Source organism: Camelus dromedarius, chromosome 24 (genome assembly GCF_036321535.1).
Source record: "Camelus dromedarius isolate mCamDro1 chromosome 24, mCamDro1.pat, whole genome shotgun sequence".
Classification (NCBI taxonomy): Eukaryota; Metazoa; Chordata; class Mammalia; order Artiodactyla; family Camelidae; genus Camelus; species Camelus dromedarius.
This window is the reverse complement of record NC_087459.1, coordinates 22,592,107-22,610,080: the sequence shown is the minus strand read 5'-3', so window position 1 is coordinate 22,610,080 and position 17,974 is coordinate 22,592,107. Positions and strand designations below refer to the sequence as shown.

The following is a 17,974-nucleotide window of genomic DNA, read 5'->3' as shown; positions in this document are numbered from 1 at the left end:
TCCGTGAGGGTACTGTTCACGACCACATCCTCAGAGCCAGGCATAGGGCCAGTGCTCAACACTAGCTGAATGAAAGAAGGAATGAAAGTGGCCATTTATTATTGTTCCTCCCTTTGTAATACTGTAAAGAGGCCAGGAGACAATTCTACACAGGTCTCTCATATTTCTACAGACCTCGTGGGGAGAGACACTGCCTGCCTCTGTTCTGCACTCTTTTTAAGGACAGCAGTATAGTGGACAGGCTTGGAAGGCAGGCAGAGCCTCCCTCAAGTAAGAGGCGTAGATTTCACTGCCCAGTATAATACTGCCCAGTATAATAACATTTCTCACTGGGGCAAAGGTCAGGCAAGTTCACGGCCCTATAAAAGATTCTCTTCTCTAACGAAACTCACTGCACAGGCAGGCGCTACCTGACCTTTGCACTGCCCTGTGGGAACTGATACTCAGGGAACTGGTGTAAATACTGATAGACTCTGGCTACTGCTGTTGCTATAATAAAATGGACTTTTATTCCCCCCTTGACCCAGGAGATGTGTCTTCCACCATTATCCATGAAACTACGGCGGGCTAACTTGTTAACTTGCAAGTTGAGTAAATCTCAGATCCATCAGAGTTCTTGCCAAAGGAGCTAAATGATATAATAGCAGGTTTGTGTTGGTAAATTCTTTCAGGTTTTACAAAATTCCAAAAGGTTTTTTCATAGTTTTCAAAGAAGAAATACAGTGTAGCAGTGTAAATGAACCCTTCTCCTTAAGTATTCTCTAACCATTGCCTGGGATCATCTTTTCTTTAATGCCTGTGTAAAGCAATTTTTTTTTCCTAAAAAATTTTTCCTTTGTGGTATAAAAGTTTGACAAGCGGGTGTATCCCTTTGAATATTAATGCTGAGAAGTTCTCTGTATACTTTCCTAATTGTCTGGCTGAAGTTTTTTTCTACCTCCAGTTTTAAAAATCTTTATTTGACTATTTCCTTAGTTATATTTTTTGTGTATTTCATCTTTAGAAACTGGATCTCCATGATCTAGTTTCTGATTTAAGTTTCTTTTGTACTACAGTTAACTGTTTCATCTATTCAGTTTTCAGCTTTAATGTTCATATTTCTTGTATTGCTAGTTTCTGCTGCCTTCAACCATTTTTTTAGGAAACTGAACACATTAGAGCTTTCATCCTTAAATAAAATTTAAAATTAAACATTAATATTTAAAGTATGCTAAGCATGCAGTCCTCATATTCTGAGACAGTCTATCTTACCAGGGAATATACCTTGAGATTAAGTAGCTAATTGAGTATAGACAAACATTTCTACAGTTAGATGAACAAAACAGAGCAAAAGTAATTGATTTTTATCAGATTCAATTACTGGCAAAATGAAAGTGGTGAGAACTGTTAAGTTACATATTTTCATTTCACATCTCTAAGGAAAAGCCAGTAGGTGATCATTTTTAAGAACTGGATTATTACTAATTACAAATGAACTCACATATGCTTTTCACAAATATCATATAATCTTACAGCAAGAAAAATGTTTAAGCTCTTGCTTTTCCTCCACTGAATGAAATGTGTAGTGGGTAAGTGTTCCAGTAACTCCAGTGAGATGCAGAGCAAACACAGGGCAGTCTGCATGGCCAGGTAACTAAACAGCAGAATTCCCAAAGACACTGTATTCATTTAAATACTCTGATGTCATCAGAGCTTGAGCAGATATAGCACTATCCATGATACTCTAGAGGTCCAGTAGTGTCCTGCTGGCCTCTTCTGCAAATGTGTGAAATTACTAAGCATGCAGTCCTAAAAGTCAATGAACAGGCTCCCAAATTAGAGTTCATTAATGTAATTTACACAATTTAGCCACTGGTTACTTGAGTTTTCCAACAAGGTTTAGGAAAAGCTCAAAAGTATTCATAGATGAGTAGAGGAAATCAGCCCTTCAAGGAGTATAGCAGCTACTTTAAAGAAATCTCTTCAAGAGGCTGCTAAGTTTCACCACTCGCAGCAGGGTAAGTCTTGGGGTGTGCCCATGCAATGCACCCCACCTTGTTAACTAGCACCACTGAGTCCGGCTCTTTCCCCGTAACCAGCACGTGGAATAAGGCTTCACATCTGTAGGAGTCAAAACCTGGCTTGATCTGAACCACAGTTGGTTCAACCTGAGTTAAGTCATGCTATGTGAACACCTGAACGTGGACTTCAGTCATTACGAGGCCTTCATAAAGGCTCTTCAGGTGAGGGTTAGTATCTTTAATTTCTTCACTGTGTTGCCTTCTCTAAAATGCCTGCAGCCTCTAACAAGTCCTTGCAGAAGCTCTAAATACCATATAATTTTGCCTCCTCCAGCATTTCCTGCTCCTCCGTCACAAGTTCTCAGTATCTGCCAAGCCTCACTTATTTTTCCGTAGTCTCTTCTAGCTGTTCTCTCAGCTTGACCTTCCCTTCCATGAGCATCTTCTCTGTAGAGGGAGTATCTCTCTTCTGTTCCATTTTGACCCATGTCCTCTTCCACTTTTGTTCGTTCGCTGTGCGCAACAGGAAAGGGCCTGGGACACGACACCAAAGCTGAGAGATTGTACTGCGCCAGCCTCGCCCACTGCACCACCACAGCTGCCTTCTATGACATGGTCTTGAATGTTTTTGGTTTTTTTTCCCATTCATTTAAAGAAATTTATTTGCTGGTTGTTGCATTTTAAGATACATTGCTAGGTGCCTTGGGGGATTTGTAGAGTTCAAAACTTTTCCACTGTGATTTTGATTGATTGGTTTTGAATATTTTTATTCATTCATTACTTTCAATATAGTTATCAACTCAAACTTTTACCTAGTTTTGTTTCTTACGCTGTGTAGACTCCATCAGTTCAGATGTTTTCCCACTGTCTCACTGCCTCACTTCTCATCCTCGCTGCTTCTAATTTTAAAATTAACCCAGGATCTAATGGCCCTGGGTTACTTCTCCCCCACCCCAACTTTCTTACCATAATTAAAACTTATTTTGTTGATTAAAGTTTCTTTGTTCTGAATACACACTTCCCTCTCCTAACTAATTACACAGCAGGGCAAACTACTCCTTGTATACACATATGGTCTAGAATAGTGAAGTTATTTTAAAATATAAAAGGACACCTATCTTTGCACTTGTTCTGGGGAAGAGAAGATAAATGAAGACATAGCCATGTTTTAAACCATAATTTTTTTCCTTCTCATTTAGGATTAGGAAAATAGTTTTTCAGGAGACTGAATATCAGAAAAAAAAACTAAGTCTATACAATATAATCAATACCAGACTTTTACAGAATGACTGGCTGGGAAAAGGACAATGAAAGCAGCATGGTCTTATGTTGTGCTTGACCACTTCCTCAGCAAGGAATAAGAGCATATTTGAACAACTATTAATAAACGAATTGTGTTTTTAAAAAAACAGCATTGAAAAACCCAGAAAATTCACTTACTAAAAAGCTTTACTTCAATATCCAATAAATTAAAAAGCCTGAATTTTGAGGAAGGAGAAGATTATCTAGGCTATTCTTAAAAACAAAAAACAAAAAAACAGGGCAAGCTACACTTTCAGAACAGGGGAAAATGTAGCTGAAGAATCTGTCAACAATCAGAAAGAGTAGGATTTAAATAGTTTGGGCAGCTAAAGAGTTTCTCCAGGAGTCTCACTTTGATTTAAAGGCAGTCTAACTCACTGGGGTCCTCATTTCTATCGACCTCTCAGGTGGTGCCCATTGAGGATGAGGACACAGATCACTACAGTCAACAGACCCAAGACAGGTCCATAAACTAATTGTTTCTCATTTGTGACAAATTAAGTACAAAGTTTGAAAGAAAGCACTTAAAAGTTTTAAAGAAAAATAAAGACAGTCTGTGTGTTTCGAAATGTTTCCTATGAATAAATGTGTGGAAAAAAATTCTTCAGCAAGCCAGGGATCTCATTAAATTAGAAAATATGGTTTTCAAGTTATGATGGGAAAAGTGAACATCTAGTTAGGTCTATATAATGCTTTAAAATTACTCATGCACATAAAATTTTTGTCCAAATGACAAAAGAAATCTAGACATCCTTCATTTCACTGGTAACCATATACATCCCAGAATCTGTGGCCACTCTTAAACCTATACGAAGCTTGGATCTTACAGTAAGATTCTTAAATACTAGTTATTTTGTAATGATAATAAAATTTAAAAACTAAACCTTGTAAATTCTTTTTTAGCTTCTGCATATGCCCCACTCCCCCTCCCACCCAATCAAATTTGAATTTCTAAGAAGAAAAAAGTAGCTGCTGACAATTGGATGTTCAACATAAATGAACTTTGTGCTAATGTCACTGCCTGTCTCATTTGCAATAGAAGTATCTCTTAAAGAATATGAAAAGGGACTACCAGGGACTATTAAGTAGTTAATAAGATTAATCAAAAAGAAAAAAGGGTAAAATAAACCAGCTTCAGAAGAATCTTAGCAAACAACATTTGTTGAAGAGCAAAGCATTACACTGTAGTATTGCAGTGTGTATGGATTATGTAGGTGCTGAATGAAATTTTAGCCGAAAGAGATACCCTTTTGGGATGGGGAAATTTTCTTAAGTCTCAGTGCAGATATAAAGTGATTAAATGGCTGAAAAAAAATTTTTAATCCAATTCTGAAAATATTTAATTTTCTAGACTTGACCCATATGTGGAAAAAGTTGCTTACCACTGGCATATCCTAGGACTAGAGAAAACAGGAATGAAGTGGAAAAAGATGTAGGCAAGAACAGTTCATTGTTGAAATTATGAGTTAGAAATTATGGGTTAAAGACACACATGTGGAGGACCCTGGACAAGTCACTTATTCCCTCTGGCTCTCAACTTCCCCATCTGTAAAATAAAGGGGCTGAAACCAGTTGAAAGGTTTCAAAGTTGAAACTTTCAAACCAGTTGAAAGTTGAAAGGTCCCTTTCAATGTCTAAATTTTACCTGAGCAAGGAGAGAAACATTAAAAATCAAAATACAAAACAAAAACAAAAAAACCCTAAAATGATAGCTACTAGTCTAACAATTGTTACTTGGAGTTCAAGGTTTATGGTGGCTCTCTTGGCAAAACACTGTTTACAAGGTGACAAGTTAGGAAGGCTTATTAAAAAAGTACACAATACAAATGGCTTCGATGCCAGACATTCCACTTGATGATCCAATCACCACTAAGTTGCAGTGGAAAAGTACTAGCCTGCAAGTCATGTTTAACTAGCAACATTTCTCAGGTAAGTAACTTGACATTTCTGGGTCTTAATTTTCTCAGGTGTAAAATGACAAAGTTGCACTAGATCATCTCTAAGACCTTTCCAAAACCAAAACTCTGTGTTTCTAAGTGGTTCTCAACCTACCCTTTTGTAATGCATTGCTTCCAAAAACAGCTTGGTCTGCTTATAGATTTCTTGGCCTGTCTTGTGCAAGGTCTTGAGAAATTCTATGAACTCTTTAGACACTCTATCCGTTTCAATGCTGGTTTGCCGGTTTATAGAAGGACTGGGAGCTTTTGCTTCCTGAATTTCTGCTGGGAAAATTAAACATAGTAAGTTTCATTACACAGAAGATTCATGCATGGAATTACTTTAAGTATCTAACTTAAGATTATTTAAATTACACTTAATCAAAGTTAAACTTGAATTTAAATTATTTTATGCTTAAATATTTGCACTTTCCTTAAAGTAAGCTAATCTATTTTCTGAGTAGGAGGCACAAGTAGATAAAACTACATATCTAAAAGATACTTCTATTCAAATAAAAGTTGCTCTGTTAGTATCTTCTCAGCCAAAATATATCATGCTTTGATCTACATATTTAATCATTAATACTGAAACCAGCAGCATCTTTTCTGCAACATTTTTTACCAATACAGAAAACCAAAAATTGTATTTATTAATTAGAAAAAAATTCTTTAATACTTGGAATTTAATCCTTCACCCAATCTGATAATTCCACTCCTACTCATGATGGAACAACAGAGATTAGGTTTATCCTACTGCCTTAGGAAAATCAGACAAAACATATGAAATAATGGTTTCCAGACACTGGCCAACAGGCAGAAGGCGGGGTAGTCCCTGGGAGAAAGGGACAAACATGGTAAATCCTCCCTAGTGCTCCAGCTCACTGTGGGGAGAGGTTTAAGGCCTTGGCACACGGAGAGGCAACTCAAGCAGATCTTACTCAGCAGACTTGCTAAACTGGGGAAACAGCATTAAGAGCTTAGGGAGGCCAAAGTTGCTAGAATTTGCATGCAAAATACAGAGAGGACAGGGTTGTAAAGAAAAAACTGCAGATAACTGCAAAGGGGTTCCCTTGAGTCTCCGACTAAGTACTGCGCATGCATGTGAGAAAACGACCCGCAACTGGGTGAAGGAGTGGGCAGAACAATCCCCTGAGCACACATGGCTGAGAATAACTCATCTTCCCCACCACCCAGGAACAAAGAGCATGAACAGTGGCAAATACGTGGGTAAACAGGAAAGACATTTTCTCACTTAAAAATTTCCTTAAAAGATAATTAAAATTAACTGTTTAAAAGCTAGAGTAATAATAATGGATTGTGAGATTCATAGCATATATAGAAGCAAAATGTAGGACAACAATAGCACAAAGGGTGGGAGGACTTGGCTGATCCACTAGGATTTACTCTAAACTAGAGCTCACAACCTTACGTTGGAGATTAAAAAATGTAAGTAAATTCTCTGAGTCTTTACAGTCAAGCTGTTCCATTTACCTTCTCTGAAGGGACAGCCAACTCTAACAGCAAGTTAAAATATTTTTCAAATCCCTTAGAAGATTTTTTGTGTTCTATTTACTGCCAAGCTGCACTGGCTTAAGAGCTTTCTTTCAAGTTACCAACAGAAGCAAATAAATATCAAGAGCAAGGACATCTTGTGTTAACAAAGTAAAATAAAGAATACAGAACACAAAAGGTCTATTTTAGTCTAGACTCAATAGATTAAAACTGCATTTAGTATAGGCTAACCTTATCCACATGAAAAGGCCAAACAATCAGCCTGAAATGCAAAGCTCCCCTGGCAAAGTTACATAAGCAATCTGTGAAACAAAGATCCAATCGCAGCCTCTTTTCTAATACTCACACATCAGTTTTTTTCAACACTCTGAGGTCTTTATCCTCAAATACTTTCTACAGACAAAAAAACAACTGAACACCAAAAAAACTAAAGTAAAAATCTATCATTCTAAAGAAAAGAAAAAAGTAAGAACTATTCCACATAAAAGTTTTTAAGATAAAAATCATTTATTAAGATAAAAATCACTGACATAGAAAACAAACTTGTGGTTATTGGGTAAGGAAAGCAGGGATAGAGGGATAAATTGGGAGTTTGGGATTTGCAGATACTAACTACTATATATAAAATAGATAAACAGCAAGACCCTACTGTATAGCACAGGGAACTATAGTCAGTATCTTCTAATAGCCTATAATGGAAAAGAATATGAAAAGAAATACATATATATGTGTAACTGAATCACTACGATGTACACCAGATATTAACACACTGTGAACCAACTGTACTTCAATTAAAAAAATTTTTTTAATCATTTGGAATTGTTTCTTTTAAAGTACAAATCTTTTCCTAATATAATGCATACTGTACAGAAGCTCTTAGGACATGATTTTTTTAACTGTCAAGTTTAGTCAATGAATGCGCATGAGTATTATGCACTTCAGTAATAGAAACTTCATCATATTTCTATTTATATAGATACAGACCCAGGTATAGTTATAGATAAACCCACACACATATTTGAGGTCAAGGGATACAATGGAAAAAACGAGTTAGGAGACCTGAGGTCTAATATATTAATTCATTACATGATCTTGGGTAAATTAGTTCACCTCTATGGGCTTTTCTACTGTCATCTGTAAAATATGGCAGTTAGAACTGATGGTTTTATAATTTCTTTACTGTTTCATCTGTTGGCATATACCACTTCACCATATATCATAAATTCATAAGGTTAATGAGACTTTCCCAAAGCAGGAAACAGAATTCAAGCTAAATAGGAATGAATGCTTTTGATCAACACCTTTGTGCTCCTTACCAGAAGAGATTATTCTATAAGAAAAACAACATATAGCTAACACTTATTGGAGACTTACTATGTGTTAGGTACTGTGCTAAACTCAGTACACACATCAGCTCATTTAATCCTCAAGACATGCCTATAATAGGTGTTACTGTCCCTAAGAATAGACAGGCCTTAAAGAGATTAGCTTGCTTAAGGTCACACAGCTAGTAAACTGCACAGCTGAGACTCAAATCAGGGTGACTCAAAAGCTTATGCTTTTAATCACCCTACTACACTATCTCCTAATAAATAAATCATGAGCCAAATACATTCTTATCAAATACATTAATCTCTAGCAGGTACTGATTATTCCCCTTCTTACTGTTGTAAAGAAAACTGCTATGAGTAACAGCCAACCAAGGACAACTCCAAATTAATCATGTGAATAAAAAGATTGTTAAAAGGTTTGCCTTTATTAAAGAGAAGTACTGTGTTTTTGGTTATAAGCAACCTTTCCCTTTAATAAAACAAAAACCAATAATCATTAAATCCAAAAGACCAGCAAAGATCTTAAGGTGATATTATTCATTCCCCTTCATTTAGGCAGACCAAAACCTCATGACAATTACCCCAGGTTGGCGGGTAGTACCCAAGAGAAGGGCTCTTGTGACAGCGTTGGTGTTGGTTCCCAGTATCCTTTACTATTTTAAACTTACGGTGTATCTGATTATCAACATAAAGGTTCCAAGACTAAGCCCTAACAACAGGTATTTTCTTTTCTGCTTCCGGCTACGCCACTTCAACTAGCTTACCTGCTCACTGGTAGAACAAGTGTGACTTTAGCGACAATACTCTTGCTGGTTATATGGAATTTTGAGAAGCAGGTTGAATAAGGTCAAGTACATACTAATCCATGCACCAGACAATATCTACTATGGGTTACTTTCACACTCTTAAAAGCCCAAGGTGAGCCTTGTTCCACTTTTCCTTCTCTGTACAGTATTTCCTCAAGACACAAGCTGTCTCTCAAATAAGCTCTCAGAAAACTTTTCTAGATGATTTAAGCCTAGAAACAGTCATTTCTGATAAGGTATGGACAATGAGGCTGTTACACAAAGGAGAATAAACCAGGATCCAAAAATTAAAAACACAAAAAATAAAACATTCAAACAGATGGGATGAAAATGAATTTTATAAACAAAACTAGATATTTAATTTCTCTTTACTTCTCCTATAGCGTAAACAAGTTCTCTAAAACACAATTCCTCCAACTGATGAGATTTCACATATTGTCTGGGCCTCAAACCCAATTTCGGTCTCAAATCTTGGTTGATATTCTCTGAATGCTTACAGAAATTTAAAAGTTGAGCCCACATGCATTGTGGATCTACTCTGTATCTCATTTGGACACAGAAGAAAAAAAGAGAATCAGAAAATTACCCTTTTTTGATCCAACCCTGGATGAAGCACTGAAGAATTTCTTTACTGTGGTAACCTTGCGGGTCTTCTCATTGGTTTTCTTTTCTTCAAACTTGGAAAATGTAAGGGATTGGGCCCCTTGGCTGCTCTGACTGCTGGCAAAGGCCTCTTCCTCCTCCCGCTGTAGTCTGTAATTCAAGAGGGGGTTAAGGATGATCCAGATATTCTCCAAGTTTTCCTTGTACCTAAAGGTAATAACTCAATGAGTCGAAGATATAAAGTTTTTAGAACCAGAGGCTAAATATACTAAATAGGTCTGAGGTCTCTGACAGGAAACTATCCTACATGCTACTACAAATTTCTAAAGGGACCTTCTCCATGGATCATGTTAATTCAGCCACGGTACTAGGGTTACATAAAAGAAATAAAGTCTAGTCCTTTTCCCTGACAATCTTAAGGGTGGAAGAGAGAAAGAGATAAGTAAATAATTACCACATAATGTGATGGTGCCTGCAACAGAGAGCAAAACCCAAGTGCTATGGGAACAAAAGAAAGAAAAACTAAATCAGCTGGAAGAGTTCAAGAAAATTTTATAATGGTGATATTTAGGCCAGTCTTAAAGAAGAGGACCACATCAAGTGAAAGGGCATTCAGGAAGAAGGCACTACCAATGTGAAGGCATGTGGTTTTCATTGTGGATCAAGTTCAGTGTAGTCAGATCATTGACGGTGGGATGGACCATGATGCTGGTTGTACAGGTAGGCACCAGGTGGTAAGAAACCCTGACTGCCAAGCCTGCTGTAATTTTGCATTTCATCATGCGGTGGGGATCCAAGAAAGACTGCAATTCAATAAGTTACCATTATGTGATTTGTGCTTTAGAAAGACAATGCAGGTAGCTGTGTGAGAACTTGAGGGGCAGAGAGGCTAGGGATAGAGACAATACTTAAGAATATATTACAAAGATTTAAGTGAGCGAAAATAAGGACAGAAGATAGGAGAGGATGAAATTCAAGAGACTTCTCTGAGCTGGAATAAGCAACACTTGCTCAATTAGTTGTAGACAGCATAGGAGGTGAAGGAGAAATTAAAAATGACTCTAATGTTTTTTAGCCAACTGAATAAACAAGATATCACTAACTGATGCAGAAGAGTTAGGAGGAAATGTTGAGAGTGAAGATTGGAGTAAATAAAAGCAATAAATCTAGCCTTGGACCAGCTGAATTTGAGGTATTTATAATAAATCTCAAAGGCTATCTTACAGAACCATGGTTCTCGAAGTGTCATTACCCAGACAGCAGCACCAGAATCATCTGAGAACTTGTTAGAAATGCAAATTCTCAGGCCTCACTCCCAACCTACCAAAGTCAGGGACTCTGGGGGTGAGGTTCAGCAATCACCGTTTTTACGAGCTCTGCAGGTGATTCCCATGCCTGTTCAAATTGGAGAACTAGTGCTGTGGGAAATCTCAAGCAAGGTCACAATTGGAAGCAGCAACCAACAGCAACAAAATCACAGGCAGAAAGTGGTCTGAGAATGAAACAGGGATTCATCTTTCTCTCAGACAAAACAGAAAATGTTGATAAAGCTATTAGTACATTCTGATGTGAAGAGAGGAGAAAGCTAAGGAATTCACGCTTTGTGGCCTCTACTTTCTTTATGAAATAGGATCAGCTACTGAGAACAGCAGGAGGGCAGTGGGAAACCTGAAGAAATAGTTAATGTTCTGTGTCTATATTTTCTCTCTTTGGCTGACTTTGGAGTCACTGAAAGCAGCGAGTGTACTTTGTAATTCTCTGAGTTCAACACAGATGCTAGTAAGAAGTCACTCAACAAATATACCTGATTAGATTAAAACAAGAAAAACTAGCAAAAGCTGTCAGAGTTCAGTCTGACTCTCTTTTATTGAGAAGTTTTACAGTTCCTAGGATGCTCTGGCAAAGGATTAACATTATTCATAGCATTTTAATAAGTTCCTAGGCTCACCAGCATTTTACCTTTCTATTTTTATCATAATCATATTTCTGGATAATACAAATTATTTGACTAACAAACCCCATTCTTAAAGAAAAAGTTAAATTTCCAGAATGCAAAGACTATGCACACAAATCAACAGGATTCTACTACTATGTGTTTATCACTGTGCCAGATGCCGTGCTGGATATATTAAAAGAACGAGGAAAATAATGCTTGATGAAAGTCATGTGCCAAGCCCTGTGCTAGCTATATCCTATCTATTACCTCACTTAATCTTCACCATGAAGTATGTTTATCTCCACTCTTCTACTCCAAGGAGCTTATTGCCTATATGAAAGAATGAAGACTAACACACTCCAAACACAAAACAATTAAAAGTTAAGAAAAAGACAAAATGAAGAAATCATTGACTGTTGAAATCATTAACTGTTGACTGAAGGGAAAGAATTAATTTCTCTTATTATTAAGCTGGCATGCTGATATTTCAAAAAGAAAAGAAAAATGTATTCTGACAACGAAAGAGCTATGTATTCAGTTACATCATTGTCAAACCAACCCCCTAGGTAAGTCCTTTTACCGCTCTGCCAGTTCCCAGTCCTCCTGAATTTGCTTCTGCCTGGCTTTGTGGTACTCCTCCCTCCAGCACTTGGAGCAGAAACCCTGCCAAGCAGGGTTGCCATAGTAACCACATCCTTTCTTGCACAGGAGCTCTGATTGATCCACATGAATTCCTCGGCGTTCAGACTTAAGGCTCATCTTCTTCCTGCTAATCAAATAACAAGAAAATGTTGAAAATGAATTCACTATCATTCTACTAACAGCAAAGCAATTAAGAAGAAAAAAACAAGTGAGTCTATCATCTTCAATCTAGAAGGGATGGAAGGAGATAAGGAGGGAGGGAAGGAGGGAAAAAGAAAGTTTAAATACAGCAAATTCCTGATGTAGTCATACTGAAGAACAAACTTCTTATTCCTGCCAAACAATAACATTTTAAAAAAGGACTAATATTGGATTAAACATAAGATATGAAACTATAAAATTCCTTGAAGATAAACATACGGGAAAAACTTCATAATATTGGATTTGGTGACAATTTCTTGCCCGTAATACCAAAAACACAAGAAATAAAGCAAAAATAGACAAATGGGACTGTATCAAACTTATAAAATTCTGCACAAAAAAAGGAACAATCAATAGAGAAGGCAATCTATGGAATGGGACAAAATATATGCCAACCATATATCTGATATGAGGTTAATATCCAGAATATATAAAGAACTTCTACAATTCAACAACAAAAACAAAAAAAAAAAATCCATTTAAAAATTAGCAAAGGACTTAAATAGACAATTCTCCAAAGATGATATACAAATAGCCAATTAACATGTGAAAAAATGCTCAGTATCAATAATCATCAGGGAAATTTAAATCAAAATTACAACAGGAGATCACCACACATCTGTCAGAATGGCTACTGTCAAAGAGACAAGAAATAGCAAGTGTGGTGATGATGTGAAGAAACTGGAACCCTTGTTCACAGTTGGTGGGAATGTAAAATGGAGGGTCCTCAAAAAATTAAAAATAGAACTACCATATTATCCAGCAATCTTACTTCTGGGTATATACCCAAAAGAACTGAAAACAAGATCTTGAAGAGATATTTGCACACTCATGTTCACTGAATATTAGTCACAAAAGCCAAGAATTAGAAGCAACCTAAATATCCATCAAAGGATAAATGGATAAAGATAGGATGAATGGATGAATAAAATGTGGGACATACAGTGGAACATTATTCAGCCTTAAAAAGGAAGGAAACTCTTGTCACATGTTACAACATGGATGAACCTTGAGGACATTATGTCAGGTAGAATGAGCCAGTCACAAAAAGGTAAATACTACATGATTCCACCTACACAAGGTATCTGAAGTAGCCAAACTCTTAGAACCAGAAAGTAGAATGACGGTTGCCAGGGGCTGGGGGGGTAGGGAAGCAAAGAGGAGTTGCTATTCAATGGGTATAGAGTTTCAGTTCTGCCAGACAAAAAAAACTCTAGAGATCTACTGCACAACAAGGTGCATATAGTTAACACTACTCTACTGTACACTTTAAAAATGGTTAAGATAGTAAACTTTATGTTATGTCTTTTCACCACACACACACACAAAATTTAATATTTTTTAAAAAGGAGGCCAAAAGAGCCTTCTTAGTTGCTACCAAAAAAAACAAAAAAACAAAAAAACAAACTTTACATTTTAAGCCTAAGGGACAAAGTACAATTTTCTTGAAATACTTTGTGTTCTTAGCATACTATGTTATTTGGCTCAAAAAGACAACTTCATTTCAATGACATAAAAGTGAATAGTTTGGGGGGAGGGTATAGATCAGTGGCAGAGTGCATGCTTAGCATGCATGAAATACTGGGTTCGATTTCCAATACCTCAATTGAAAAACAAATAAATAAATAAATAAACCTAATTACCTCCCCACCATAAAAAAAAAATTAAAAAACTTTTTTTAAGTTAATAGTTTGTCGTTAAATTAAATAATTTAACATTCACCAAGAAAAACGAGTGTAATTAAAGCATCAGAATAGAGTCTAAACTCCTTGAGATTCAAGGTCCTCAACAGTCTAGGACAAATTACTATATGCCTACTATTTGCCACCACTCATTACATGACTAATATTGTGACAGTACTCAATATAATTATTTCTCACAAAAAGCAGAGTAATATTATCTTCGTTTTATTAGATGTGAAAACTCATAACCAAAAACACATGCAGACTGAACAATGTAGAAAAACAGAAAAGAGCTATGAAACTGTGGGGGAAGAAGGCAGAGTAATTCTGACTTGCGGAGTATGGAGAGACCATATGGGCCAGCAAACGAGGTGGGAGGAGATGTAGACCTCCAGGAGCCTTGAGTTGAAGCTTAAAGAGACTTGGAGTGGTTACACAAAAGAGGAAAGACATTCCAGACAGGAAAGACATCTTTCACAAAAAGCTCAAAGACAGGAATGAAGAACATGAATAATGTGGTATAAGTAGGAGGTAAATGGAAGAAATTAGGTGTGAAGTCCAGTTATGGTGGTTTTTTAAAATTCCAGGTTAGAGTCTGGATTACAGCATCTCTGTTTCAATGAAAAGGGGAAATCATGATAAGATATCTATTTTAAGACATGAAACTTGAGGTGGAGTTCTGTCTTCCAGTATGATGAAGTGAGGAAGACAATAAATCCTCTCCCCCCAAATCAACTATAAAGATAGACAAAACTTCCTCTCGGCTGATGCAACAAAGTGTGAGCCAAGGAATGCATCCAAACTTCAAGCCACCAGCTCCCTCCACTGGGCTCTCTTGTGTCCCCTGTGTGTACACACAGGTGCTGTTGGCCAGAGACCGGAAGCCTTAATGATTAGACATGTTTGTGCACAAATTCAATCTTCGTCTGAACAAACAACAATCTTTGGCTGAACATTAAGGAATGCAGGCACAGTGGTGACCCCTAGGAGGAAGTCAAGGATAAAAATAAAAACAAGAGGAAAAAAGGACAGACATCAGTGACCAGATGTTGTGGCAGAGAGAGATTTCACAGGTTTAGTCCAGCTACAAACCTAGATGGCATGCACTAAGCACTACTTTGGCGGTTTCTCAAAGGCAAAAGGAAAGAGGAGAATTGAGAAGACCAGAACTCAATGTATGACTGAACCTCGGTGAGTTTACCTCTTTTTTTTTTTTTTTTCTCTCCAGTATCACCAAGTCAAGCCAGAAATGGACAGCAGGGCACAGAGGGAGCTCCTCTAGTCCTGGCTCAAGGAATGAGAAAGGAAACTCTCTAACAGTGAGAGAAAATATGAAAATCCCTCCACTTTATTGTCTTTCTCCCTTCTCTTGAGCCACAGCATCCAAGCAATCACATGGTGTCCACAGCAGTGGCTGGAATGAGAGACTGCAGGACCTAAACTCTGAGGAAGCGGAACTATCCATTTTCCCCACTCTCTATCCTCCCATTTCTTGGCCCCAAATGTGCAGACAGTGACGGAAGTACAAGACAAAGTGGGGTAACTAACTCCAAAGTTCACCACCCAGAGGAAAGATAAGCCCATAGGGAAAAAAATACAAGAGAAATCACTGAGAAGGAGAACTCAAGAAAGCAAGCTGAAAACGTTGTCTGTGAACTTCTGGACTCACCCCAAACCATGTGTGCATGGATCTGATGCTATTAGAGACCAAAGATTAAAATGCATAGATAGAGACCACTGCACAGGTCTCAGACTGGGACACAGGAAACTAGCGCTGCAAAATAGCACTGCGAAGGCTTTGAAAAATGAATTGACATCGGAACCACAGCCCAAAGAAGATGGGTTGGAACTTGCAGCAAAACTAAAAATTTTGCTCTGTGAAGCTGGGAAAATGAAAAGACAAACTACAGACTAGGGAGAAAATACTTGCAAACCATGTATTTGACAAAGGACTTGCATCCAGAATATATAAAGTATTATCAAAACTCAACAGAAAGAAAAACCACCCAGTTTTAAAAATGGACAAAAGACTTCCACAGACACTTATCCAAAGAAGGTATACATGCTGGGAGACAATTCTTCATGGGTGTCTCACATTTCTGAACAAGAGGCCTTGTAACGGACTATCTTCAAGGATGTCTGCATATTTAACACTCTCAGAAGAAACAGATGACGGTCTCCCTTCAGAGCAGAGGGCAAGTTTGTTTACTATTCAGTACAATAGATAAAATATTTCCCTCTGGGTCAAAAGTCAGGTGGGTTGGTTTGTGGCCCACTATAAAAGATTTGGGTTCTGTAAGCTTAGGTTCCTCAGTTGTGACATCAGTCCCAAGTGACTTAGGGGCAAGGGTAGCCCATGTGAAGATGAAGATTGTTTTACTGATGTCCTGTGAATAATAAAGTGCTTTGTCTCTGACTCCAGAATCTCATGACTTCTGCCAGCATCCATGAAACTGTGGTAGGCTAACTTGTCACTTGTAAGTAAGGTAAAAAATCACATCCTTCACAGTTCTTGACAACATGGCAAACAAGCACATGAAAAGTTGTTCACCATCACCATTCATTAGAGAAATGCAAATTAAAGCGACCAGGTGGTATCACCACACACCTACCAGTATGGCTCTGGTAGCAAGGGTGCAGAACAATTAGAACATTCCTAGTGGAATGCAAATAGCACAACCACCATGGAATACAATTTGGTAGTTCTATAAAGAGTTAAATACACTCACTATACAACCCAGCAATCCTATTCCTGGTTACTTCCTCCTAAGGAATAAAACTGATCTTTACTCAAAAATTTATACACAAATGTTTCTAGTAACATTATTTATGATCATTAAAAAATGGAACAACCAAAGTATCCTTCAATAGATGAGTGAATAAACTGTGGTACATCCACGCAATGGAACACTACTTAGCGAAAGAAAGAGCTGATATACCTAACAATTTGAATGAATTCTCAAAAGCTTTACACTGAATGAGTGAAGCCTGTTTTTAAAGTTCACATATGGCATAAGCAGTGTTTGTTAAGAATTAGGGTTGGAGGGAGGGTATCTATAAAGGAATAGCACAAGAAAGTTTTTTTACAGGTGATGAAACTGTTCCATATTCTGATTATGGAGATGTTTACACAAATCTATACATGTTTTAAAATTCATAGAACTGTACACTCCCCCAAAATTCAATTTTACTTTATGATTTAAAAAAATCTTGAGAGGCAATTACTAGGGATTAGGGACAAGTGAAACACAGAAGACAAAGTGATCAAGAGACAACTACAATAAGAAGTCCTAATGACAGAAGTAACACAGTGGGAATGGAAAGGGGAGGGATGGTAACCTATCTGGCAGTAAGATCTCTAAGAGTTAACTAATGAGACATGGCAGGGAGACTTGCAAGTTTAGTGATACTCTTTACTGCCTCTGTAAGAGTAAAAACCTCCAAGGACAGGATTTAGATCTAACGCACTTATCATTTAGTAAATGAGGCTGAGGGAGAAAAGAAGAGTAACAAAATCTAGCCAGAGTCTACAGTGTTAAACTGAGGAAACTTTAAAGACGATCTACATTCTCCTTTTATAATACAGACAAATACACTGAGAGTGAGAAGTTATGATTTATTCAATCAAAAAGGTTGTAAGTGGCAGGGCCATCACAACAGCCTACATTTTTGTACTAAGTCCTGAGTTCTACTGAACTATTTTCAGAGTCTGAGCCAATCTCACTGTCATCATCCTGTGGTTCCTTTCTTCAGTTCCAAGAAGAATAGACAACAAGAAATATCTAGTTCTTCTTTATATAAATTCAGGAAGTTTAAATTTTTTTATACTATAAATACTAAAGCACAAGTCTGTTACTAAAATGAACACATTTTAGGGAGTCTATCTGATACCTGGGTCAGCACCTTCCCTTTTCTCAGGGAACTGTTCCCCGTATCTACAAAGGTAGGCTGCTATGTTTGTGGAAGGTGCAGTCCCTTTCCCCTACGACTTCAGGGCTACTGCTGATTGAACCAGAGGTGGA

General features: G+C 37.3%; 1 protein-coding gene and 1 pseudogene across 8 annotated transcripts in view; both read right to left on the bottom strand.

The window, feature by feature from the left end:
* LOC105089697 (rab5 GDP/GTP exchange factor) overlaps positions 1-17,974 on the bottom strand; it is a 94,920-nt gene that overhangs the window by 58,181 nt on the left and 18,765 nt on the right. For 5 of the 8 annotated variants that reach the window (XM_031432792.2, XM_031432793.2, XM_064478588.1 and 2 more), the window contains exons 2-4: positions 12,008-12,196; positions 9,475-9,641; positions 5,355-5,524 (exon numbers count right to left, since the gene is read on the bottom strand). In XM_031432792.2, coding sequence (XP_031288652.1) covers positions 5,355-5,524; positions 9,475-9,641; positions 12,008-12,186 — 516 coding nt within the window. In that variant the 5' untranslated portion in view covers positions 12,187-12,196. The remainder of the gene's footprint in view (positions 1-5,354; positions 5,525-9,474; positions 9,642-12,007; positions 12,197-17,974) is intronic. The other 3 variants (XM_031432791.2, XM_031432796.2, XM_031432789.2) reach the window with 2 other exon arrangements.
* Positions 1,550-4,693, bottom strand: LOC116147232 (grpE protein homolog 1, mitochondrial-like; annotated as a pseudogene).